Here is a 26608-nt window from a genome sequence, read left to right on the forward strand (position 1 = left end):
TCATCTGCTCATCTGGTGCTACGCTAATTAGAAAAGAATGGGTAAGTTGCCTTCCATTTAGGACAAAAAATTTCATGGAGCAGTCATGTGGTCATGCTTCACCCTCTGCAGTATGCTCTGCATACGCTGTACACAATTGCATCAGTTCCGAAATTCACCAAGTACGAATGGTTCCGTACTTTCCAGGCTGGGTTGACTTCAAACTAGCGAGTGTTTTCCTTGTTTGTTAAATAAAGTCAGGTTTCATTTTTATTAATTTTATTTTTATTCATCTTCGGACCATAGCGCTTCTGAAGATACAAGTAAGAACTTTAAAAAATGGACTGAAAATAAATTTTAAAATCAAGAAAACGTTTTTCCAAAAATAAAAACTGGAGATATGGTTAAAAAACTAAAAATCGTGTTTCAATTTTTATTGGAGTCAATTACCATTGTTGAGGTCAGAAACTTTGGGGAAAGACATAATTTTTGATGTGCTATAAGTGTATATATTTTTATTTTTCAAAATATCTGGAGGCACTTATCACCATCTTAACCTGCTAGACCCTTTGCATTCCTGAAAAATGTTTTTCATGGCATTGGTGGAATTGTAGGCATTTTTGCCTCTAAGACACAGGGCTGATACTCTGGAGAAATTTTGGAATAGTAATACTTAGAGGTCCATGAAAGTGGTTTTATTTTTTGCTAAAATTCATTTTAAAACCATGTGATTTTGGTGTTATAGAAAATCTTGGCAGTTTTATTAAAATGCTACAATTTTCCCACGTTTATAGGCCTTTTATTATTTTATGGTTCACATTTCATGAATACTAATACTTTTATTAAGCATTTTACATAACATTTAATACAATTTCGACTGTACAAAATTTCTGATAAAACTAAATGAAGGAAATGGTTCAAGTGATATTGGTTAGAGGTATATGAATGGTTCAAGCATGTAGTCTTGGCGAATACAATTGGCAAACGGCAAATCCCCTCTATCTTATATGTGTATACTTCGAGAGCCATTCCATAATTTTGGGATTGTCAAGTTTCTCTACACTGAATAAAGCCTTTAAAAATGCTTCAGTAGTAGCAACAACAAGCTCCTCCTTCGCTTTCTTTGACTGAGTGACTGTGTGCTCAAATGGTAGCTGTCGTTTTATGGGTCCCCTTTCTTTCGCACGTTTATGTCTATCGCTACTGATGTGCTTTAACAACGTGTCACACCTTTCAAATTAAAATCTTTTATCACAGACTTTGCACAGTAATACTCTGTCTTTCACATAACATCCTTCTCAACTAAATTCACTTACCCTGGTGTGAAGAGTATCACTAGCTTTTGGCATTTTAAAATTCCTATCCTTCGTTCAATATTGAAAGCTGGAACTACGATAAAAAAAACAGTCTAACCCCAAAACACAACCTATCACGGTGGTGTTTTCAAACTGAGTGCTGGGTAGCTGCAGTACTGTATAACTTACAAATTGTCTGAAATGTTTCATGTCGTGGGTTCCCTTTCGATACCCCTCACCCAGGTGTCGAGGGAAGATGGGACAGCAGCTAGATACAACAAAGTCGCTTAGTTTTGATTACAGCTGTTGCCTATCAGTCAGGAAAGGCAGAGAAAGAAGTGCACATAACAAAACATAATCGGATTCAAAGAAACTTGAAAAATTATTTCCCATTTATCGATCCTGAAGCATCTAGAATGAGACGCTTTCTCACCTGAAGAATTAGGTATTAGATTTGGCCAATGTTGAAATGATTTTTTTGCATTGAAGCTCAGTGGAGAGCCAAATATCCGACGATCCGTCCGCTAATAAGGAGAATCCCCTCTCCTCTTATCCTTTCTGTTCCTCCCTTCCCTTCCACCACTGCTAGCGCTTCGTGCTTTCAAATAACCATACGTGTCTATGGATGTCTTTAAACGAATTGAATCGCGCAGTTGACGGCCGCAGTGGTCACCACGGTGCCCATTTCAATCCGGCCTGGCGGTGCGCCGTCTATGGCGTGAAATACAGGCAGTGCTACATTGAGGCCGCTTTCTGACGAGAAGACTTTTCGCTGGCCGTCGTTCACGTCGCGAAGCTGTGAAATTCAGGCCGCTTTCAGACAATGCGACTCTGCCATGCTGTGGGCCGTGCCGTGAATGGCGGCCCGGTCCCAGCCAGCGGCCGTGTTTAAGTCAACAGAATTGTTACATTAGACCACACTCAAGGTTTTCCTGCAACAAGTTATCCAATAGCACTGTCCAATGCGACGCAATGAGTCACTGGAATTACTGCTCGTCATTGACGCGTGCTTGGCGTGAGAGCTTGTATTTCCGCTCTTCTGAGGCCGCGTTAAATTTCTTTCAAGAAGAAAAAGAATTTCTCAATTGGCCGTATAATTCTCCCTGCTCGTCCACCTTGCAAGTCGAAAAAATTTTACTGCGTTGGTGTGCGGGAAAGGGGAGAAATTCCCCGCAGGGACCAAACACCAGCCTCTCAACCGGAAAGCCCAAAAAACACACACACTCACACAATCACTCACACAAGCATACACAACAAGATCCTTTGTGGGGGCTGTAGGGACCTTCGCTTAGGAATCTTGCTTCACAAAAAACCGGGAATCTTCACAGGATGGGCCTGTTAAAGACAGCCAGTGATCCGTAGAAGCACTTGCACTCAATAAGCAATCACTCACCTGTGGATGGCTTCAATGTTCCGGGAGAAAAAAGGTTTGCTCCAAAAGAGCGTCGTCAGGGGGGTGTTTGAGGAGTTCGTTAAATTCGATGTCCAGCAAACTCCCTATTATCCAGTCTAATGCAGATTGGGAAGTGCGGCACGAATAATCAGATAACACAAATAATCCGAACTTTCTATTTAATTTCCTGTCATTTTCATAATTTAAGTAAAGCAATCAATCTATTATTTATTATCAATGCACATTTTATGTTATTTTAGATTGCTTTCCGGAATCATTAAGAGCTTCCTTTCCTGACTGCAATCTTTTTTGCTGCGATAGCATGATTGCATTCGTATTCTTACAGCTTCATGTCATATCTGGTTTCCAAAAATCGTGCATGTGTGGCTGCGAGATCGCGTATTCAGAAACGTGGTTTGCGCAAATGCTTCAAAACCACTGTGCAACATCGGAAACTACACTGCCAGGCACCACGCCGCGTCTCGCACAAGTTGCCCAGGATGCACAGCCGCTGCAGTATTTGCAGTGTGGTCGTATGGTCGGCCCTCGGCATTTGGTTCCACGTACGCCATACGCGATAGCATCAGTCATGAACTTCACCTCATAAGAGTGGTCCGTACTTTCCAGTGTGGGTTGACTTCAAACCAGCGTGGGTTTTCATTGTGGATTTAATTAAGTCAGGTTTCATTTTTATTAGTTTTATTTTGGTTCGTCTTGGAACTACAGCCCTTCCCAGGAAGCAGAACAGAACTTTAAAATGGACTGAAAATAATTGAAGAAGTAGAAAAGCATCCGGGAGAGAAGCATGAGGATATATGCAGAATGCCCCTGGTTGTCTGCTAGCACATGACGGTAGGGGTGGGGTTAGAGGGAGCTACCTGGTGAAAACAATAAGTGGGATGAAGCTGAGGATCAGGTGGGCATGCCGCTGCTGATTCATGCATAATTTTTCACGCTTTTGACAATTGCCTTAATTGTATTAAAAATATACCTATTAGGATGAAGCATTTCAGATAGTCGACAATTTTCGGCCCATGTGTTCCATCTCACAACTAATCCCTGCACTGGCAAAAATTGCTGTTTCAGACATAACATGCACATTGCTCTCTTAAATATGTGTGCTTGAAATGGCATTTGATTAATAAGAATTTTTACATCAGACAGAAATCTATTGTAGCAGTGTAAATGCCAAGACAGCATGCTAAACTTTTTACTGAGGTGGCATTTTCCCCTATGATATTTAAAAAAGATATTAGTCGAATCAACTATATGCCCAGAGTGCCTACATAAAATTCAAATATTCCTGTAAGCAGCAAAATTTGTGTATGAATTCTTTACAGAATATCACAATTACTCGCCAAAATCCTGCGATTCCTGCTACACAGACAACCTAGCCAAACATTCCCATATTATTCGTTTGCCTTCATTTGTTCTCTTTGAAAAATGATGGATCGAGGTTCCACTGTGATTAATTTGAATGAAATGAAAAGTCATGTCAATGAGATGTATGAATTAAGATGTGATTATCACTGCTATCTGTAGCCAGATGTCTCAGCCGTGTGCTTCCTTATAGCGTGGGCTGCCCTGGATCCATCATCTAGTCTGGGACTGGCTCCAGTGGCCATGGACGAGGCTCCTAATCCATGGGGTGACTCGACTGCTGCCATCTCGTCCACTTCGCCACTCGCTTCCATCGCCCCCACTGCATTGATTGCCACCCCTGACGACTCAGCCGTGGGCTGGGCCGACTTTGAAAGTGCCTCTGGACTCGGAAGCTTTGCCAACTTTGAAGCTAACTTTGGGATTGCAGGTGACCAAGATGAGCCAGGCAATGCAAAGGACGAGAATAAGAATGTAGAGGAGAGCACAGAGGAGGGCATTCATTTGTCAACAACAACAACAACAGGTGCGTATGTGCACGTGCTCCCTTGCCTCTTTGCGCCAGGGATCGACTTGGCTTTTACCTCCTGTCCTGTGTTCAGGTGCCAGTGCTTCATTTTTGTTTGTGGATTTCAATGAAGATGACTTGAGGACCCTTATGATATCACCAAGTGGGACAAATGTTTTCCTTTATATTTTCTGAGTGTATCCCCTTCCTCCCCTCTTCAGGTGTTTCTTTCATTTCTTCTCGCGTTTTCCTCCGTGTCGGTTCATCTTTGCAAACAACATTGCAGCAGGCATCTTCAGGTTTGAAGTGTCGGTTGTGTTTTTACCCGTCTTATATGTAGGCCATGGTTTTGTCCAGGTGCATTCTAATTGGTCGGTTTGTGGATGTTTCTTCCAGGTGTTGGAGAGGGAACAGCTTTATTTCCCAAGGAAAGTAGATGTTTGGATATTTTGATAGCCTCTCATATGAGTCAGGGATAGTACTGCTTCTCTTTAGCAAAGAGTCCAGCATTTTCGAAGTCCACATTGTGCGTTGACCCCTCCCATATGAGCTCGGCTGGCGATGGTGGATAAGCATAACTGTCTGCTCTTGGTGGCCCTTTGGTGCTCCTTCATTTTGAATTCCATGGCTCTTGATGTTTGGCCAATCCAAGAGCACTTGACTTCCTATATTCTACCTTGCATGTTCATGGGCACCTGGCACTAGGCACTCCATAGCAAATCGGCTGTCGTCGCAACAAAGTCAAAGCATGTCACTATGTTGTGTTTTGCAAGAGTCCTCGCAACTCCGGAGAAAACTTGCCTCCAACACTTCAAACCTAAAGATGCCTTCAGTAACGCTGGCAAAACTGTTGTCGTGAAGTTGAATCAATGCGGAGGGCAATCCAGAAGCCTAGCTGTGCCTACTGCGCCACTCTACGGAAGTGTCCATCAACATTTGTTTTATTTGGTGGTTGGCCTTCTGATGCTAAGGCATATCGACTATCATTAGGCTCTTTTGTGATTCCTGTGAGGTGGTGTGCAACTTTATGTCGTATTATTGTCTCTCATCTTGCTCTACTGCATGAGCAAAGCATTGCCTACTTATACCCTATTTGTCTCTCCATGCATTTTCCATTTTAGCTTCAAAGCGGAGTGTTTCCTGTCCTAATGGAATGCATACTTACGTAGTGAAATGCATTTCACTTGCTATTGGATGCCATAGCATTGCTGCATTTTGTTTCCTGTATGTCTTTTGCCGTGATCCTCTCCACTTGTCCTGATCAAGAAAGAGCGTGCCCACCCATCCCTTCTTTTCCATTGGCTCTCCTAAAAACTGTTTGTGTGTTTTACTGTTCATTTATGTTAAAGGGAGGTGATCCCTCTCTGTTTCAGGAACAATATCCCTGTTTCTATATATTGCTTGGATTTTTACGTGATCGTTGTTGTCTCCGTTCATGTAGGTGGTCATGAAGAAAGCGCCTTGGCAGCGTCAATGCAGTCCCAAAGAGTGCCTGGATCTGCAGAGACAGAGATGGCACCTCCAGCAGCAGGAGACTTCACACCCAAAGTTGAGGAGGTCAAAGAACATATTACTACGTCGGAATGTGATTCGGCAATGTCAGATGAAAGGTAAATCTGGTTTTGAATATTTTTTCCCTCCTGCATCTCTAATTATACCAGGGGTTATTAGTGTGGTACAGTAGCACCAAGCAGTTTGATCATCTGGCCATTAAAAAGTCTTCCAATCGGTGGGAAGATTTTGTCTATATTTTGTTGATACATTCATTAAATTTTGGAGTAAATCAATGCAGCATACTGATGCTTCCTTTACATGACTGCTCTTACTTTCCAAAGGACATCTACTTTGGATACCAGCACGAACATTTGTGATGCAGTGGATGAAATCAATGGCTTGGGATGTGTAGTTTTAAAATTTTGTTGGTAATAGTACAGCAAACTCCCGATTATCCAGGGACTGTTGATGCGTGGAGAATTGCCACGAATAATTGGAAAGCATAGGCAAACCAAACTATCTCTTTAATTTCTTGTAATATTCATAATTTACATAATCAAACAATATCATATTATTTTTCCATATGCGAGGTGTATCCGAATAGTATCCAACCTGCGTTCATGTCTTTGCTCCAGAGAACTATCGCTGCCTATCAGGAGTATGAGCGTAACCAGGAGTTCCTCACTACCTCCCTGAATGCCATAGTTATTGGTCGGACATCATGGGGGATCAATGAATTTGCATTAACTTTTAATTCAATCTCGATTATGATGTATGGAAACGATTGATATGATACAGAAGGCCTTTGGGGACAACAGTAAAAACATAACACAGATAAATGAATGGAGTTTAAAAATGGTCGCACATCTGTTGATAGTGACCCTTGTACTGGCTGACCTTCGCTGACAATAACACCATTAAACATCAGTCATGTGCGACTTGCGATTTGAAAGTTATTGTCAATTGATGGTCGTGAGCTAGAAAATGATCTCGGAATTCTAAAACTACTGTTTGGGAAATTTCGAACAATATTTTGAGAATGACTCGTGTCTGTCTGTGAGAAATTCATTCCAAAATTGCTCATGACCAAGGAGAATGACCTTGGCTCTAAAATCGGTCAGGACAACTTGAAACTGGTCAATGATGATGATATTGTGGTTTAGAAGCTGATTACTGGTGATGAATCATGAGCTTATGGTTACGATCCTGAAAATAAACAACTATCTTTGCAGTGGAAGCATTCAGATGAGCCACCGCTGAAAAAAGCATGTCAAAGTCAGAGTCATGTTGAGTGAATTGCCGATTATTTTTTTTCGATTGTGAGGCTGTTGTGCCCTTAAATTTGCACCAAGAAATCAGGCGATAAACGATGAATATTGAGTTTAAGTTCTGTAAAGGTTGTGTGATGCCGTGAGAGGAAAATGACCTGAGCGTTTCTGGTCAAGTGGTGACAGGCCTCTTCACCACGTTAATGTGCCAGCATATTCATCGATTCTGCAAATTTTGGTGCAATACAATATTGCACAGCTTCGCTAGCCTCAGTACAATCCCGAAAAGATCCATACAATCATTGGATGTTCCTAAAAAATTGAAAGTGGCACTCTAAGGAAAGCAATTCGACAGCATTGAGACAATTGAGAGTAATGCGACGTGTGATTTGGAGGTGATTCCAAAATCTTTGTTCCAGGACTACTTTAAGATGTGGGAGAAGCGTTGGAAGCGTGTGGTTCAATCAAATGAGGACTAATTCAAAGGATGCTATAGCCTGGATGACGAAGAATAGCACCAACGAGGTGATATAAACGAAGGCCGGACACATCTCGTAGTCTGTTATTTTGGATTGCTTCCCGGGCTCATTGAGAGCTTTCTTCACCTAACCACGACCTTTTTAGCTGCAACGTGATTGTACTCATATTCCAACTGCTCCATATCCTCCAGCAGTATGTCCATGCAGGCGAGTGCGTGGTTGTGGCTCATGCAATCTCTACTTCCCTTGATACTGCCTTCACTTCTTCTATTCCCTTCCTCACCAGTTTTACCTAGAGTGGCCATGGCATAATCATACCCAAGTGTGATGAAACCTCCAGTTCTCATGGGTCGTATACAACCACATGGCAATAAAGGTGCACGTGCAATATGATGAATGCGTTTAAAGATCGTAGATAACATGTTTCTTAATTTACCATTGAGTTTAGCCATTGAGCAATCTTCTATAATTAATCTAGATTTTTTTCCCGCCTCTCAACCACTTCTGCAATGCTAAATGCAATGCAAATTGGTAACAATCCTCATCAGTAACTAAATTAAATAATTCCGTTTTATGAAGGGAATTCTTATGGAAATTATAAAGCTGGTATAGCCTTTCATTAAAATGCAATGATTGTGGTATCATTGCATCCAATTTTATTTTTTATGAAGATTGTGGAAAACATCGAAGGAGTGTGGAACTCACTAACGGATAATCCTCAATACATGCAATCTGTAACGCCTGTAATCTGCACACAATCAATGGAAAATAGATCGGGAAACAGAAAGGGAAATGATGCTTCGGTGAATGATAGATGCATGAAAATATTACATTACCTGTCATCATCATTAGTCAACAATCCTAAGATTGGTTTGAAGCAGCTCTCCATTTCTCTCTCCTATCCGCTAGCCTTTTTATAGCAACGTATTTCTTTCTTCTCTTTTACATCCTTTATAACCTGTCATAAGTAACTCATTCGGGGCCGTCCCTTGCCCTTTTTCCCTTCCACTTGTCCTTCAACGATAGTCTTCATCAGGCCATCATGCCTCAAAATGTGGCCAACTAAGTTGTCCCATCTTCTGCTTAAGGTTTTTAGGAGGCTTCTCTTTTCTCCCATTATTCTTAGCACTTCCTCGTTACTTACACGGATAATCCATCATATCTTCATCATTCTTCGGTAGCACCACATTTCGAATGTTTCCACTCTTGACTTCTCTGCTGTTGTCAACGTCCAAGCCTCGCTTCCATAGAGAAACATACTCCATAAGTAGCATTTGATGAATTGTTTTCTTACTTCTATGCTTTTATTCTCAGCTGTAAGAAGATTCTTCTTTTTGTTGAAAGCCCTGTTCGCCTGCGCTATTCTACTGACTATTTCTTTCTTGCTTTGTCCATCGTTAGTAATTTGGCTCCTCGACTAAGAAAACTCTTTCACCTCTTCAAGCTTATGCCTTCCTAGGTTAGTCTTTGTCATAGCCTCCTCCATTTTGCTGCAAACTAATATTTGTCTTCTTTTTGTTGATTTTCAGATGATATCTGGCCATTGTCCTTTCCATATTTGTCAAAGTCATCTTCAAATCCTTCTTTGTCTCAGCTATGACTGCTATGTCGTCAGCAAATCGCAGCATACTAATTTTTTCTCCATGGATATTAATACCAGAAGCTTTCTCGATGTAATTATTAAAAATGATGGGGGAAAGTGCACTCCCTTGTCTCACCCCTATACTTATTCTTGTTTTTGCACAGTTGGGTCCACATTTGACTCACCCTGATATCTTTCAGAATTCTAAGCATTGAATTCCATTTCATATTATCAAATGCCTTCTCTAAATCGACATATGCTGTGAAAATCTGTTTGTTTTTCTCCATTCTCTTCTCTATGATCATCCGAAGAGCCAAAATTGCTTCCCTTGTGCCCCTGTTTTTCCTAAATCCGAATTGGTCCTCATCCAGGAATTCTTCTGCTCTTCGTTCAATTCTCCTGTAAATGATTCTTGTCAGAATCTTCGACACATGTGTCGTCAGTCTTATGGTCCTAAAGTCTAGGCACTTCTCTGGTCTCTTCTTTTTGGGTATGGGAATGATGATGTTCTTCTTGAAGTCACTAGGTAAATCTCCTGTTGAGTACATATTGCAGATAGTTTTCAAACTGTTGAATTGAGACCTTTTCTCCTGCATTTTTGATTAGCTCTGCTGGAATATCATCTATTCATGGGGCTCTATTCTTTCACAGGTTTCCTTCTGCAGCGTCAAATTCCAATCTTAAGATGCTCCCTCCAATGTCATCCCTTTCAACTTCACTTCCCTCTTCGATAATTTTTGAGCTAAGTTTGCTTCCATTGTATAATTCCTACAGGTATTCCTTGCATCTCTCAGCTTTTTCTTCGTTTTCAATTAGAATATTTCCATTCTTGTCCCTTATGGTAATACCTAGAGGCAAAGATATTCGGTGAATAAAAACTGTGAATTTCGTCATAAAAATCTGTCAATTTCGGTTTAAAATTTCGTCATAAAATATCAATTTCGTCACAAAAAATGCAGTTTTGTCATAAAAATTCACTTGTCATAAATATTCCTTTTTTTATCCCCAGAACAATAATTTCAGCAATGAAAATGCTTATTACTGTATTAAATATATTTTTAATGGTAAAAACCTTGATAAAGAAGGGTCAAAGCAAATGCTAAAGGAATAAGTTAAGCATTTGTTAGATACACATACCATATACACTCTTTTCTAAGTATGTATTTCAACCTCATAACGTGAGAATTGAGAAATGCGGGAGTTGCGCAAATGGGAAATATTTTTGATTGGTCTACATTTCACTGTCTCATTGGCCTGCATGATGTAAAAAACTTATAGTTTTCACTTAACACATTGATAACAAAAGTCTTTAAGGTCTTACACAAAAGTATAATATCAACACTCACAAATATGTATTTATCTACTAATAGGTTGCTTCTATCTATAAAAGTTTTTTTTGGAATATGCCATCTGAAATTAATCACACTATCAAATTTAAAATTGGCTGAACCCTTCTTTTACTGGAATTGAGATCCATTGGTCAAACTTGACTTTAATTCTACATTTTTTGGAAGTTTAGTGGTTCTTTTATTTATATTTTCATGCATGGAAAAACCTCTTTCTCTGCATCTACATTTGCAACAGGTATCCACAGGGTTTTCACACAATTTTCTACAAGATGGGGAAAATCATTTCTAAGGGTAAGGATAAGTGGAAGTACTGAAAATTCTTTTCCTTCTTCCTGAACTGATCTGAAAGAATCCTTCAAAGCAGAATAGCCAAGAAGTTCTTGAGTTTCTGTTAATGATAATATGAGGACATTAGCAACAATTGTGCTTAAGTCCTTCACATCAGTCGCCAATATACACCTTGTGTTGAATAATCTTCCCATGGCTGTACAGTGAGTCCTCGTTTAACGTCACCTACCGTTCCTGAAAAATGTGACGATAAACGAAATGACGTTAATCGAAGCATAATATCCCATAAAAATAATGTAAAAATTGAATATCGGTTCCTAGTCCTCACAATTCCTATGCGAAAAAATTTTTGCGTATCATATCTGGGGCATTTTTTACGATGGGAATGCCAAACTATGGCATAAATACGAGTTCCTGTCTTCATCGACGACAATAGCAGCAGTGACGTAAATCCTTCTCCATTTTTGTATCTTCCCGCTTTTGCTTTTCGGCTTCGCTATGGTGCGGTCCAATGAATGCTACCAGACGCTACAGACCGGGGATCCGGTGCTCCGGTCCATAGGCCCTACCCTCGCTACGAGAATTTCTTTTCGGACCGGTAAGGAGCGAAATCAAAATGGCGGAAATGAGCGAGGGCGGGCAAACTGGGATTATGAAATCGAAGAGATGGTTTTAATTGCGAATTGAGGCGGGCGGGCGTCGCCTGGGCATCATCATCGCTGAAACATCGTCGCAGTAACAGGAACCAAAATTATTGTGAACAGTGTTATCTTGGAAATTGTCGTGGAAATGTCTCTGATGCTAAAATTTTTCCAAAACCGTAATCGCAATTAACAATATACACACCGTTTTACCCTTTGCATAGACTGACTGTATTACCGCCCACGAAACAAACAACCTGTAACGCCTGCCACTTCGCCTTTTTTCTCGCGCGAAATTTAAAATACGTGACGTTATCGCGAAGTGAAGGGACGATAAACGAATCACGGTCGTAAAATTTTCGTGACGTTATCGCGAAATGACGTTAGACGGGGTGACGTAGAACGAGGACTCACTGTAATAATGTTCCTCCCTGGGTCACTGTATTCGAGAAACTCGCTGCGCTCCGCACGCTCGTTAAGGGGCTCCGCCCCTTAAAAACCCCGGTTCCGGCTTCGCCATCTACATTTGTGGTCGTTCGAAGAATTTTAGTTCGAATTATCTCACCTCAGCTGGGGGCCGGCTTTGCCGGCCAGGGGGTAGGGAGGCGCCCCACTCATTCCTCGGAACAGCTTCGCCGTTCCTCGTTGAGAGGCGGCCCCAGGGGTTGAGTGTGCCCCCCCCGGGCTACCCCGCTTAATAACCGGAACGGCTTCACCGTTCCTCGTCTGGGGTCGGTATAGCCACCCAGAGGGCGAGGGCATTTCTGAAACCGTTATTCGTTTAAGGGGCGGCTTTGCCGCCCAGAGGTGGGGGGAGCCCACAGCGGCTGCACCGCTTGAACACCGCCGGCTTCGCCGCCCAAAGGTTACTGAAGCTCCCCCTCGCCTACGCCAGTTCCTCGTTGTGGGGCGGCTTCGCCGCCTTAGGAATGAGGAGCCCCCTTGCGGCTGCTCCACTTAGTCCTCATAAATGGTCTTTTCCAATGACGGGGGTGCCCAGGGGGATTGTGGGGATTTAATGTTTTATACATGCGGTCACCAATCGTCCACAGTGATTATGTAGCGATGATTGTAAAGGGTAGTGCAATGCGGCGTAATAGTGGCGACAAGTACCCATAAAAGAAGTCTTAATTAATTTTTTTGCGGGGGGTTCCAACGGAATACCGGTTTCGGGTTTTATATTTGTGTTAAACCATTGGTCACAAATCGTTCTCATAAATTCCGTGCCAATAAGTCCTAGGGTTCCGGAACAGTGGCGGAATTCTGACGATTCTTTTACCCAGAGAGGCGATTTATTAGAAAATTTTTTTTGGGAGGTTTCACGGGTTATCGGGGGTTTTAATAAGAAGTAGGGGCACCGGCTAAATTGTGACGAAAACTACTCGGAAAAGCGACTTTAAAATTTTTTTTCCGGCGAGGTTCCAGGAGGTGATCGGGGGTTTTCTGGTATATTTTCCCGTATGGTTTACAGTGGCCTGCCCTCATAAAATATTCTGGATCTAGAGCTCAGAGGGGACGGGTAGTGCGGCGTTATGTTTGTGAGAAGTTCCCAAATAGGAGATGGCACATTTTACATTTGGGGGGGATTTCAGGGGGATACTGGGGGTTTATATGTGTGTACTCCTGGCAGTCACCATCCGTTCACATAAATTCCATAGGGATGAGTCGTTGGGGTAAGAACCAGCGGTGGAATAGTGACGAAAAGTACCCAAAAAGTAGACTTCTATGCAAAATTTTATATTTTGGGGGGTGTATGTGGGTTTTCTGGGGGTTTCTAGGTTTTTACTACCAGGGGTCATCAATCGTCCACATCAATTCCGTAGCGATGAGTGGTAAGGAAAAGCGGCGGAATCGTGGCGAAAAGTACCCGAAAAGGCTACTTATATGCAAAGTTTAATTTTTTGGGGGTTTCAGGGGGTTTAAAGATGATGATGTTATATGGTCACATCCATTTACTATCATATCTATGAGAAGTTGCCGCTATGACATCCATATTTTGAGAGTAATACAATAAAAAGTAAATCTCTCCCCGAAAAAAATTAGAAGTGCCCGCCATTTTTATTTTTTCGCTGTTATGTCGATTAAATCATTTATTAAATGTTTATGTTTTCTGAAAGATAATGCATAGCTGTATGTAACTACAAAGTTTGTAAGAAATCGGTTTGGTTAAGATTGAATAATCCTGTGTTAATCTTTTGGAAATCGTACTTTTCGGTGATTTTCGGAATATTTTAATTTTTTTCTGAGTAACCAAGGAAGACGAAAGAAAATTGTTACTTACATTTCGTAGACGATAGTATGAGCATATATAATAATCATTTTCGTTATCATACACCTGAAATTAAGTCGAGGGGAGTAGAAGGGATGAAATTATTTTCGAAAAACCAATTTTTGGACGCCATTTTGGCTGCAATTTTCTTGAAAAGAAACTTATAACATTAAAAAATTACGTGCCCACATTCATCAGCTTTCGAAAATGCAATAACGATCCGTGTGGCACGCACGGTTCGCGCGCAGTAAAATAAAAACCGAAAGACGGTCCCCGGAAAAAGCGCGATTTCGGCCATTTTGTCGTCCTAGCAACGACACTTGGCGGAAACTTCCGGTTTTCGGATTTTTCCTCCGGATCATTGCGGGTTCCCCGCACGCGTGCCAAATTTCAGCTCTCCAGCACGTCTAGAATTGGTCGGGAATTTGTATCCATCAGTGAGTCAGTTACCTCAGCGGCTGATATATAATAGAGATGACAACTTCGTATTAGTCTTTCCACCTATTTGCTTCAGGACCTCACACATGGAAAGTTGCACAGATTTTTTGAGACTATTAAGAGAAGATTCATTTTCTTTTACAAACTGTGCATTGCTGACTAGGGTAAAGGAATTCAATAGATTAAGGTTAAGTAGGTTCTTAAATTTTTTCGGTTCTTGATAGATACCGGTCTGGTTCTCCCCCTCTGGTTCTCGATACTCAGTTCCGAGGATGAACTCTAATTATCTGAATTAATGGCAAATTTATTGGAACAACCAGAAGAAGTGGATGAAAATAATTTCACGAAAGATGTTAATCAGCAGGAAAGCTCTGTAAAAAAACGTCTCCACAATTTTATTTGCCAAGTAAAAACGTTAAATAACACGTTGTTAAGAATGCATGATTGACCAATATGTTTCATTACATCTGGCAGCCACTGGTTCTTTCACTAAATTTTTTGTTGTAACTTGTAAGTCAGATCAAAATACATTCTGTGATGTAGCTAGCTAAAATTGTTGCTTTAATTGACAACTTATTTGCATGCTTCACTGTCACAGTTCTTATAACCTCAACAATAAACTACTCAACATGCTGGTATAGCGACACTGGATAAACTGAGCGGCCATGAATTAACGCAAAATTGTAATGCGGTGTTGCATTCTGCAGGATAACCACCCTTTTCCTCGCCATGCATAGGTTTATCAAACTACGAATAGGCTCTCGAAACGCATTTTGCTCGTTTGTCGAAGAATTACTGTATGTATAAATGAATCAATCTTAAGACCACTCTCAGACGAAACGATTTTCCGCGGGCACCGTCCACGACACACGGCATTGCAGAGAATCGTCTCGTCAGAAAGCCGCCTGAATTTCACGTGAACGGCGCCCGGCGAAAGGTCGTTTTGTCTGAAAGCGGCCTCAATGTAGCTTAGTCTATATTGCGTTCAACGGTCCGCACCCCCCGTAGACGGCGCATCGCCGGCATGCTGGTATAGCAACACTGGATATAATGGACGGAGGAGGAGATAATATCCTCCTCCTCCTTCCATGGCCACGGCTACAGACTGTTAGAATGTTGGCGAGAGCGACAAACTGACGAACCCTTAAATGTGCGAGCTAGCAAGAAACTCTCAAAAGAAAAAAAACTTGGACGCCATGCTATCGGAAAGTAATATATGCGTTTTTTTTTTTTTTAACTTTTTTTCACTTCTTGGCCATGAATACGCTGCAGACCATTTCGGCTTTGGGCGCCAAATTCAAATCCTCGCCACAGTTCCGAGCCGGTTGCAAAGCACCAACTTTATGCGATCGGTTCTTGATACCAGTTTTTAAATAGACCTTGAAGTGACGGGGTATTTTTTTTGGCAGTGGTAGAAAATATCGCGCCAAATTCGCAGAAAAAGTGCTTAAACGCAAAATTTTGCGGAACCAAGTGAATTTCGCGCAGCCTTGGAAATTTCGCGTTATAATTCGCTGTTCGCGAAAATAGTAATATCTCTTATGCTTCATTCCTTGAAATGGTTCCTCACTATTCTATAGGCCGCTGCCACTTTCCCATGTACGAGGTTATTTTGCACTTCCTCACATATGTTCCTCATCCGCTCTTCTCAGGCTTTCCTCGCTTTGCGGCAAATATTATTTATTCCCTCTTTATTCTCTTGCAGCAAGCCTGTCATTCCTCAGTATTTGTATTCTTGTACTTTCTCCATTCTTCAATGAGGTCTAGGAATTCATTTGTAATCCATGACTTTTTCTAACGTACGTGAGGGAATGAATGATAGATTCCCCTCTCTTATGCTGAGTGGCTTCTATCTCTCTCTCTCTGTTGTAGGTTCCTATTCTTTCCTGTGTTCAACACAGGAGCAGCTGTTGATGCATCAGAAGTCAACTTGGCCCACAACTCAAAAGATACAATGCTTGAATCTTCCCCTGTCCCCTGTCTACCTGGCCAGATGGCAGCGAGTGAATCTTTGCAGCCAGCAGAGAAGAAGACCAAGGATGTAGGAGCCATTGTTGCCCAAAGTCCTGCCCTGTGAGTAGGGATGCCTAGATGTTGATTGTGGTGTTGTGCAAACAATCCCTCCACATCAAAGCATTTGTGATGCCTCATTTTTAAAGTTCGGAAATCCTTCTCTATTCATTAGGTTAATTTCAATGTTTCTCAATAATTCAAAAATTGTATGCAATGGTTTTTAAATTTAAATTGATTTAATTGGAACAGTTCACTGCTCTTGATTCTTGATTTTACTGAATGATTTTTTGCTGTTACTGATAGTTATTTCCTCTCCATTCTTTTAATGATCAGTAAAATTATGAAAAAATTTATATTTTCGGGGAATTGGCTTTACAGGAGACACTCGTTATTACGAATCTCACAGGACTGAAAAACCGGAGGTTAGTAATAACGAAGTTCTTATTAATATTTATTTTAAGAATGATCAAAAGAAAAAAATCATTTTGTCTACGTTCCTTGTCTCTTCAATCTCCTGTTCTTATACTCACACAGTGCGGAACAGCTTCAGAGTCATGTGCATAATATATGCCATTAAATTACATGCAAATATATAAAAATAAGCGCATTCGTTTAATTGTATCAATAGAAGAATTTGGCATGATGCAATTGAGGGTTGATATCTTCCCGAATGTAGTTAGTCCTCGATATACGAACAAGATGCACTCCGAGACCTTGTTTGTAAGTTGCTAAACCTATGCAAGTCATCAAAAAGTGCGGCCATCCTGCAGAATGCAACACTGCATTACAATCATGCGTTAACTCAAATTGTGACAAACTGATTTAACCGTGCATACGATGCAGCTGGAGTAAAAATTAAATCGCTGTCCCCGGGAAGGAAGAATGGGCGAAACGCTGAACAGTTCCTAACTTCACACACCGGATTCTATGATATTATGTTCAGATTATGCCCGAAGTGCAAGTTCCTCTAGGCCACACTGCGTTTCAATGCCAAACTCTAAGGTGCCAAATTTGAAATTTTGGGCACACTTGAATTTTACGAATTTATTTATCTCTGAAAGTTTGTAAATCGAATGTTCTTATGAAGAGGATTTTCTGTACATGTTCTGTGCATTAATGAGTGGGTCATCCTGACTCCACAGGAACGAAACTTGTTATTTGATGTTACATGCATACTGAAGTATCTCCTACTGAAGAAACAATTGTAATTGACCAATTGCCTGGTAATTCCCACGTGCTCCATTTGAGCCTACCTTAACTGTTTGAATATTTTAATTATTAAATTACAATTAATATGTTGTGTTGCCCTTCATATTAATATTGAATTATGATGCCTCAAAATTTCATGTGAAATTCAGGCAGCTTTCAGACGAGACAACTCTATGCAATGCCATGAGCTGTGCTGTGAACGGCGGCTGGCGGAAAATCGTTTAGTCTGAAAGTGGTCTTGAGATTGAATCATGCACATATACAGTAATTCTTGGAGATACGAGCAAGGTGTGTTCTGAGAGCTTATTTGTAAGTTGATAAACCTATGCAAGGCATCAAAAAGTGGTGTTTTCCTGCAGAATGCAACACTGCATTACAATTTTGTGTTAACTCACGGCCGCCCAGTTTATCCACGGTGGCGCTGTACCAGCATGCTGATCAGTTTATTGTTGAGGTTATAAGAACTGTGACAGTGAAGCATGTGAATAAGTAGTCAATTAAAGTAACAATTGAAGCAACATCACAGAATGCAGAATATATTTTGATCTGACTCCCAAGTTACAACAAATTAACGGATGATGTCGCCAGAAGTTTCATTTCCGGGAATTTCACTATTGATCCTGAAGCTATGCTAACAATCTATGCAACATGTAAACTGCGCTCAAAGCATATTTTGTGTGGCCCTTCAAAATCAACATGGACCACTACTGTTTTCAGTGAAAGCCTGTTCAGTACTGCAGGCGCAAATTTCCACCAAAAGAATAATGAAAAGGGTAAAAATGTTGAATTTTTAAAATGAAAAGCTGGAGAAAGAAGCAGTGGCTGGCTGACGTAATCGGTCGATCATTTATTCTTTAACGGCGTATGTGGTATTTAAACTTTTACGTGGCAATAAATGGAGACGATCTTAAGCTTTTTTTTGCAGAGCTTTCCTCCTAGTTTACATCTTTAGTGAAATTAATTTTATTCACTTCTTGTGGTTGTTCATTTAAATTTGCCATTAATTCAGATAATAAGAGTTCATCCTTGAAACAGAGGATCTAGTACCGATGGGGGAGAACCAGAGCGGTACCGAGAACAGAAAAAATTTAAGAACCGACTAATCCTTAGTTGAAAGCAAGTGTTTCTAACCTCCTGATGAAATCCATTGTGTGACGCGGTGAGGAGATTCACCTATGTTGCAGAGGAAATAAAATCCTCCTCCTGCTTCTCGAAACCAAGAACCATTGGAAAAATTTCTGGGGTCATTCATCTATCTGGTTGCTGAGTGTCGTAAAATATCTCCAAGTGATAAAGCTGTGTACAGTAGAAGCCAGGTTTAACGAGTGCTCATAATCCCTCAGAAATTACTCGCAAAACTGAGCGCTCGTTGTATCCGCAGGTGTTGAATAAACCCACCAAAGTCTATAACCGTTCATATTTACAGTTTTCTTTTGTTTTTGTGGTATTTAAAGAAGTTATTCAGGTAAAGAGCCGTTAACAGGCTCAATTTAGTTGAGTATCAAGATATATAAAGAAAGAAACGGGATTTTCTCTTTATAAAGTATTTATTCCCCAATGATTTTATTCCCGTTCTTACTGTTTTTGATCGCCAAAGAAAGCCGTAAAAACTGTGTAACTTGTCGGAATCGATATGTTTGGTATGCGGTGGAAGTTTGTGGATAAATTTTTGAATACATCATGCCAACAATATCAGTTTTGTTGAGTTTTCAAATGTTTAACCAGTACATCAGTCAGTTGGGAAAATTGGCCAAAAGGTTCACTGAAATACGGCTACGGTAAAATAGTACGGCGAATTAAATACAGTAGTTGAAGATATTTCTCCCCATTGGAAATGTAGTCAGCTTTCGTCTTTAACATCGCTCCGTTTATGGGCAGTCTTGCAGACCTTTGTTGACAAAACCACTTGAATAGTGCAGATTCCATTTGTATATGTTCCCCTTGCCACAAATATTTTTGGCTGCTAGGTGTTCCTAGTTCATTCACTAGGTACTGCACGAATTGTATCTTTCTTTAATATTGTGAACTACGTAATGATGAGATACCAAATTGCCTCCAGATATCAGTCTTCAAAGTCTAGCTACTTTGGCTATAATTTTAATGTCCAAATATTTACGTTTCCCTGATATGATGCACTCGCGCAAACCACCTAACACTACCACGCCCCTGAGACTGAGTACACTCCGCCCCTCCACGCTCATCCCAACTCTCCTTTACCGTGTGATTGGGCGCATGCAGTCGAGGGGGTGGTAGAAGTTTTTCAATCACTCTCCTCTGCTGAATGCTGAGACCCCACCAGCCCTCTGCCTTCGATCGTGCTCAAAGGATTGGGTGCATTGAGTTCACCCCTCTATACAGCGTGGGTGCAGAGAATTGTCCGATGACAGGCAGAAAGGCCTAGTTTGGGGTAGGGGGTAAGGTTGGTAGGTAAGAAAGGGAAGCGCCCACATTACATGTAAACAAAATGCTTCTGTGAAGAAAGGAGCTGGAAGGCACGACGACCTTGAAGGACACAAAGGAACTATCCCTTTTCTTGGTGAATTGAAGAAAGGGCTTGTTTGGGTGTGTCAGGCTTGTTTCTTTCCTTCATACGCATGAGACAACGTTGTGTGACTAGGCGAAGGTGTGAGGTGCATTTTGGGGGCAGCGATTGGCTGCCAATGGCCGGAGTGGAAAATTATTTTTGGCATAGGATATATGACTATATACTTCAGTATGTAGGCAGTTTTAATCATTGCCAAGAGATTCAAAGGATCTCATGAAGGAAATAGCAATTTTTAATTGTGCTCGCATAGCCCTTGAAGGTAACCCGCATCTAAGTTACACCATTTGTTAAAACAATTATTAATTATTTTAAGGGATAGTGCAGAAGTGTGTCATAGTGTTGCTGATATGATGTGAAACTTTGCACCACACAGAATTTTGGAGAGTATGAAGGAAGGATAATAAAGATTCACTATGATCGGTCGCTAAGCAGAGGATTTCTGCTATCAACAATTCTGCTTTTACAAATTGTTTTTCAGTTGATTACTCGGCGGTGCCTTTGCTAACCTACGGTCGATCGTTATTTTACCATCCTGGTAATTATTGTGATTTTCCTGCGTCGCAATAGCTGACGATGTCTTGATCAAACTACAGTAAACTCTCAATTATACGAAGTCAGCGGGACCATAAAATAGGCACTTCGTAATACAGGCGGTCCCCGACTTTCGTACACAATGCGTTCCCGAAAACTTGTCCGAAAGTCGAACCATTGACTTCCGTACTAATTAGGGGTTACGTTCCAAAAGGGCGGAATATACGCACTAAAACCTTTTTTTCGCGGATTTTATTTCAATTGACTTAATTTTAATGATACGTCAATAAAACTCCTCAAATCATCTAATTTCATTCGAAAATACGCTGAAAATGCAAATAAAAGTTTAAAAAACAAGAACTCCATTGGCTATCGAGTGAAACTTCCTCTTGGCGTTTAAGTTGACATTCCACTTATTACATCCACTATAAATAAAAAGACATATCAAGAAGCATAACAAAATGTAGTAGTTGAACCCGCACAATGGATACCTTTTAATTTTCTCACCAAAATTCGACATTCGGCAGGTGAAATTCGTGATCGCGTATATTTCGCATGTTATTCAAAAAAGACAAAAGACAAATGGAATTCGGCTGATATTTCGTGCAATATCGTCGTTGCTGAAGGTGTACATGAATTAAACAGCACTCAAACGAAATAAACACAATTAGAAAGAAGATCTTACTAGTTTTATTGAAAGCTATTTGATGATTTCTAGTCAACTTCTTTTGAAAAATATCTCCAATGAAGGCTTTCTTCTTCTCTTGATAAAGGAGCCTATAGCAGGCAGTCTCTCTCCCAAATAAATCACGTAGATTAGAGTCAACTACCAACAATTCCCTTCATTATATACGTTCGTGTTGTTCGCATATTCTGCCATTTGAAACAATTGAATGTTGGGATGCGCAATAAACACCGCGGGAATTTAAAAAAATTACAGACCAACGTCCGAAAGTCCGAATTTAGCGTACGAAAGTCAAGTAAAAGGTGTCAATTTTGAACGTACGAAAGTGCGAATTGTACGAAAGTCGAGTGTACGAAATTCGAGGACCGCCTGTATGAAGTTTCGTAATTTCAAACCTTTTAATAAGTCGTGGAAAAATGTTTACTTTCGTTCCCACCTCCCTTTTCCTGTCTTTTGTGGCCCTGTTTAATGTTTTCGGTGGCTATTTGAGGTATAATTTTAGAAAATAGGTAATCTTTCTTATTGATTTTATGATGTATAAGATCACAAAAAAATCACACGACCCTAAACTTCCTATTCTGGATTGTTAAATATGAACGATCTTAGTGCTAAAGAAATTCCCGTCCAATTTAAATATCTTCATCGAATAACATCTTGAAAATTTTTGTATAAGAATTTAAACTAAGAATTTTGCGGTCAGTAGTGAATATTGCAAGTATTATCTATGCATAAGATAGATATTTGTTTCCAAAGCCTACGGAATTTAATGGCAGCCCGCCTAACTGCCATTTTTTAAGTCCCCTATTGCTCAGTGACATGAAAAAAGAAAAACAAGGGTCTCAGCCTGTTTCCAAAATAATCTTTGTAGGTTAATATTTTTATTTCCTTCCATGTTTTCAGGTAAATGTACGATGGTTTTAATTAGTTATTTCCATCCTGATGCAGTTACGATCATAAATTTCATAAGATATGATTTTCTACCAGCAAATATTTGAAGTAAATCCTTTTCCAGCACTCCATCCAGCATCTGTGTTCCATCATTTTTGTGGACGTTAAAATGGAAGACATTTTGTTCGTCATCAAGGCCATTGATGCCAGGCGTGAGGTGCTATGCTTATATAGTAATAAGTCTCTCTTCTTTGATGCTGACAGGAGTAAGGTTCCTACTGGATAAAAGCTGGAGAAGCATCTTCCATTATCGGGGAAATAATGAGAGATTATCCACGTACATTTTTTTCCTACAACATGCGTTTTATCATTTCTCAACTTATTTAGGTTAAGTATTGGTTCCTTCCGTGAATTCCCAAAAATCATACCTCAAAGCGTGTACCTTAACCTCACAGTTTTTGTGTTTCTTTCTCCATCGTATTTAAAATTATGCAAAGAATCTATGTTATAGGGAAAATATTTTATTCTTTTAATATTCCTCGGCATGTTTCACCAACATTTGATCTTCCGCAGGAATTTGTATGTTCCTCTCACTTGTACACACCTTCGCATAGTTCCTGCGGGGTACGATCTTTTGGTCCAGGTACAATGTTTTTATCTTGGTCACGCAATTGAACCTTGTGGCCACGTCATGCTTCCTTAGTATCCTAGCAATACATGCTGTTACTCCTGCGATGTATGCAATTGTAAGTCATTCTGCAGGCGTAGTCATTCCCCCTCCTCTGTGGCCTGGCGTTCTCCTGGTGGTGAGTGCATCTCCTTGATCTTAGCGGCCCTTTTGAGGGCCAATCTCTGGTCGCAGCCATTCTTAATTAGTGCTGTGGTCAGGTGCTTTTTCTCTGACTCTAATTTTATTTATTTTATTTTTATTTTATTCTCTAACCACCGGATACAGCTCTTATTGGCCATTTTACACCGGGGTGTTCAACAAATTTAACAAGTAAACGTACACAAACGACCATGCCCTGGACCGGGGAAACCTACCCAGGCGGGACTCGAACCGGCGACCTCTTGTTTGGCAGGCGAGAACGTTACCCCACCGCCACCGAGGCCGGCAATGATTCGGCATCGGAGGTGGTGAAGTAGAGAGTTCCACTGGGAGTAGAGTGAGAGAGTAGGTGGAGAATGAGGGAGGAGAGGAGGTGGGGAGGAGGCCCAGTTTCTGGAGGTCAACTGCTGCATGAATCACCTATTAGCCCAAAAGGTGTCTAAAGGTGATCTAATTAAGTGGTGTTGATTCATTGGAAGGAAAACAAGGGATGCAGCTAAGACAAAACAGCCGTATGAATTATATGCCTTTATCTCTAGAAGCAAAATGTGATGCTATTTCTTAGGTTGTGCTCATAAAATCATGCATGGTGAGAATGCGAAGAGGAAACATAATTCCATGTAAAAGTGTATTTTTGCTCATTTGCATGGTTGATGAATTCAATGCTGGCTGAAACTGCTCTTACAGTTTGTAATATGAATTAATCTGATAAGTAGTTCAGTCATTGCTCAAGCTTAAATAGTTTGGTGTTAGCTGTATTGAATGGTTGCAAAAAAATGCCAGAGTGAGTCTTTGTATCCAAAATCCCTGTGTGTCTTTTCTTGTCTGATTGATCTTTGTTAGCCAATAAAGGAGGGCTTTAAATCCCAGTTGCATGGCTAGGAATTTAAATGGCCTCGGTAGAAAATATAAGCAGCTCTCCAGGTAACTCTCGAGCGATGAAACTCATTATAAGCCGATTTTAAACGAAGTGTGTCTCAGTGGTCCCTTAAGGGAGCGCAAGGGCGATAAAGGTTAAGGTTTTGAATAATAACTATAAATAAAATTAAAATCTGTGATTAAGTACCGCTAAACTAAGCACAATTAGTGAAAGAGTTAGTTGTAAGCACAGGAGGAGAGGAGGGTAAGAAGGAGGAGATAGTGGAGAAAAGGTAGAGTTTAATGGAACGACAAATTTAAAGGCTATTCATCATATTACCATCATTGTGGTGACCGCACAAAATGGGCTTGGGGCAGGTGGGCAAACGATATGTCTTGGTTGCTGAAAAAGGCTGTGTTTGAATACCCCTCATCTCATTCATTCCTGAGAGTGATGGGCCATCAGAAAGAAGCCGATTTTCCAGCCAAACGACAGGGGCGACTCCAATGTCATTGGGAAGCCACTTGGCATGCTCATGGATGGAATATCCAGAAGAGCAGATTGCCTTTGAAATCCTTTCCAAGAAAAGTGTTTGCTCATTCTAATGAGGATGTTTTCTACTTTTAAGCACATAATGTCAATAATCTCTCTCTCATGACTGATTGCAGATGTGAACCATTGACGGAGAGCCCAGCTAATGGACCTGTATGAAGCACTTCAGGGTCATCAGTGCCACGGGCTAACTCTTCTTTGGAAGGACATCACTCTACGAGTATCTGGAAATGAACCATATCAAATGAATGATTCTGATGAACGTTTTGAATGAAATCAGGAGAAAAATGCCTTTTGTTTGTGCGTTCCAAAACTAGTGATCCAAGGTGTGGTGTATTTAACTTGCTGGTTTGTGGTTAGCCCTTTAAAATGAACAATATACATAATTATATATAAATAATCAGGTTGCCAATTTTAGAACTGTTTGTAGGAGATGCATTTGCTTTTAGATATATTCCCCCCCCCCACCACCATGCTTAATGTAATTTGAGTGACCCCTCCTTGTTGTGGCGTGTACATGAAGGAAGTTAGGGGAACCACAAAAGTGAAAAATTGTACATAAAATAAAGGTTAGACTTGTTCCCGAAAGTAATCAATTATGCTGAATATATTCCATATTTTCTCCAAGAATTCCTCTTGAGTAAGCAGTTGCTTGAGACATGTCTGGCTGCCATTGTGCGGTTGCATTCTTTTCCGCAAAAAAAAACAAAAATTGTTATTTTTTATTGAAATATACCTCGTGAACAGCTGGAACTATTCATGAGGTGTAGATTGCTCTGTGACTAAACTGTTTGGAACTAATATGATGTAATGCCAGTCGACTTGGTTGTTCATGAAAGTTGTGAAATTATTATGGCATTGCAGAATTTCATATTTTTTATTACAATTGCTCATTTAAGTGTCTGTGTCCCTACTTTGTTCTCTCTGTTAAATATTATGTTAACACTTGTCTTATTAACATGATGTTAATCCATGGCCTTAGGGAATTAATTACATTGGATTTTTCACACTTCTTACATGCAACTTGGTTGTTGAGAGATTTTGATGCACGGGTAATTCAAATTTCTAATTCAATGAATCATCTATGATGTGCCTGCCTTTGAAGGAGTATAACATTAATTGCAAATCGTGGCAATAAGTATATTTAGTGGAGATATCCAATGCATGTTACTTACCACAGCAATGTAATTGTTGGCAAAGTTACTTGCAGGCTATCATCACATGAGTACCTCATTTAGAAATGTATGAGATCAGAATTTTTGTGCTAAAATCCATTTTGTAATCATGAAATGCTTTGTTGGCTAAGTTTCTTAATATCTTATTCCTCTGAAAAAATCTCCAATTTGAATCATTGCACGTCGTATTGTTCAATATGAAGTGGTTGATGATCAATTTTTGTTCCTCATCTTTGTCTCGAGCCAGTCCTTGGCAGATATTCTCAAGTCCTTTGTTCAAAATTTTCCCTTTTTGTGTTTGACCTTTCTTTTAATTGGAAAAGCCAAAGTATATCGTGTATAAATTCAAAAATTTAAATATATTGTTTGTAAATTATTTTCCTGTGATTACTTGGAATAATTAAGAATCGTAAATAGGAAAAATATTCTTTATTTCTAATTGTACGAATGTGATTCTTTCATACTGCTGGTAATGATTTTTGTGATTTACTATACATGACCAATTATGTTTGCCGACTGTCTGTTGAAATGGAACTGTGAGTTTTTCCTTTTGTCCAGTAATTCTTCTTGTCACACTCTTGAAGTACTGCTTTCTCGTTATACTTATTAATCTGAAAGTGTTCATTCAATTTGGACGGCACTCTCCCATTGGATCGAAACTCACATGCTCGAGTGCTTGCTCAAATACATTCTTTTCATATTCTTTGTGTGAAATTTTTGTTTCGTACATTTTTATTTGTTGTGGTATCCTTAATTTATTAATATCGTCCAGTTTTTGCTCTGCATCACAGTTTAGTGTTTGGTCTGATGAGGGAAATAGGATAAACTGTCTGAAAGATATTTCAGTTATAAATATTTGTGACAGAAATAATCTGGGTATACCTTGATGGCATTTACTTCTTACAATATTGTCAGAAGAAAATGTTTCCATTTGTGATATTACCATTTGTTAATTTACT

General features: G+C 40.1%; 1 protein-coding gene across 4 annotated transcripts in view; it reads left to right on the forward strand.

The window, feature by feature from the left end:
* LOC124158452 (serine/threonine-protein phosphatase 6 regulatory subunit 3) overlaps nucleotides 1-26354 on the forward strand; it is a 153590-nt gene extending 127236 nt beyond the window's left edge. For 3 of the 4 annotated variants that reach the window (XM_046533540.1, XM_046533539.1, XM_046533541.1), the window contains exons 17-20: nucleotides 4241-4573; nucleotides 5997-6165; nucleotides 16236-16436; nucleotides 24591-26354. In XM_046533540.1, the coding sequence (XP_046389496.1) occupies nucleotides 4241-4573; nucleotides 5997-6165; nucleotides 16236-16436; nucleotides 24591-24633 (746 nt within the window). In that variant the 3' untranslated portion in view covers nucleotides 24634-26354. The remainder of the gene's footprint in view (nucleotides 1-4240; nucleotides 4574-5996; nucleotides 6166-16235; nucleotides 16437-24590) is intronic. The other variant, XM_046533542.1, reaches the window with a different exon arrangement.
* Nucleotides 26355-26608: the final 254 nt, after the last annotated feature.

The sequence above is a fragment of the Ischnura elegans genome, chromosome 5, assembly GCF_921293095.1.
Source record: "Ischnura elegans chromosome 5, ioIscEleg1.1, whole genome shotgun sequence".
Classification (NCBI taxonomy): domain Eukaryota; kingdom Metazoa; phylum Arthropoda; class Insecta; order Odonata; family Coenagrionidae; genus Ischnura; species Ischnura elegans.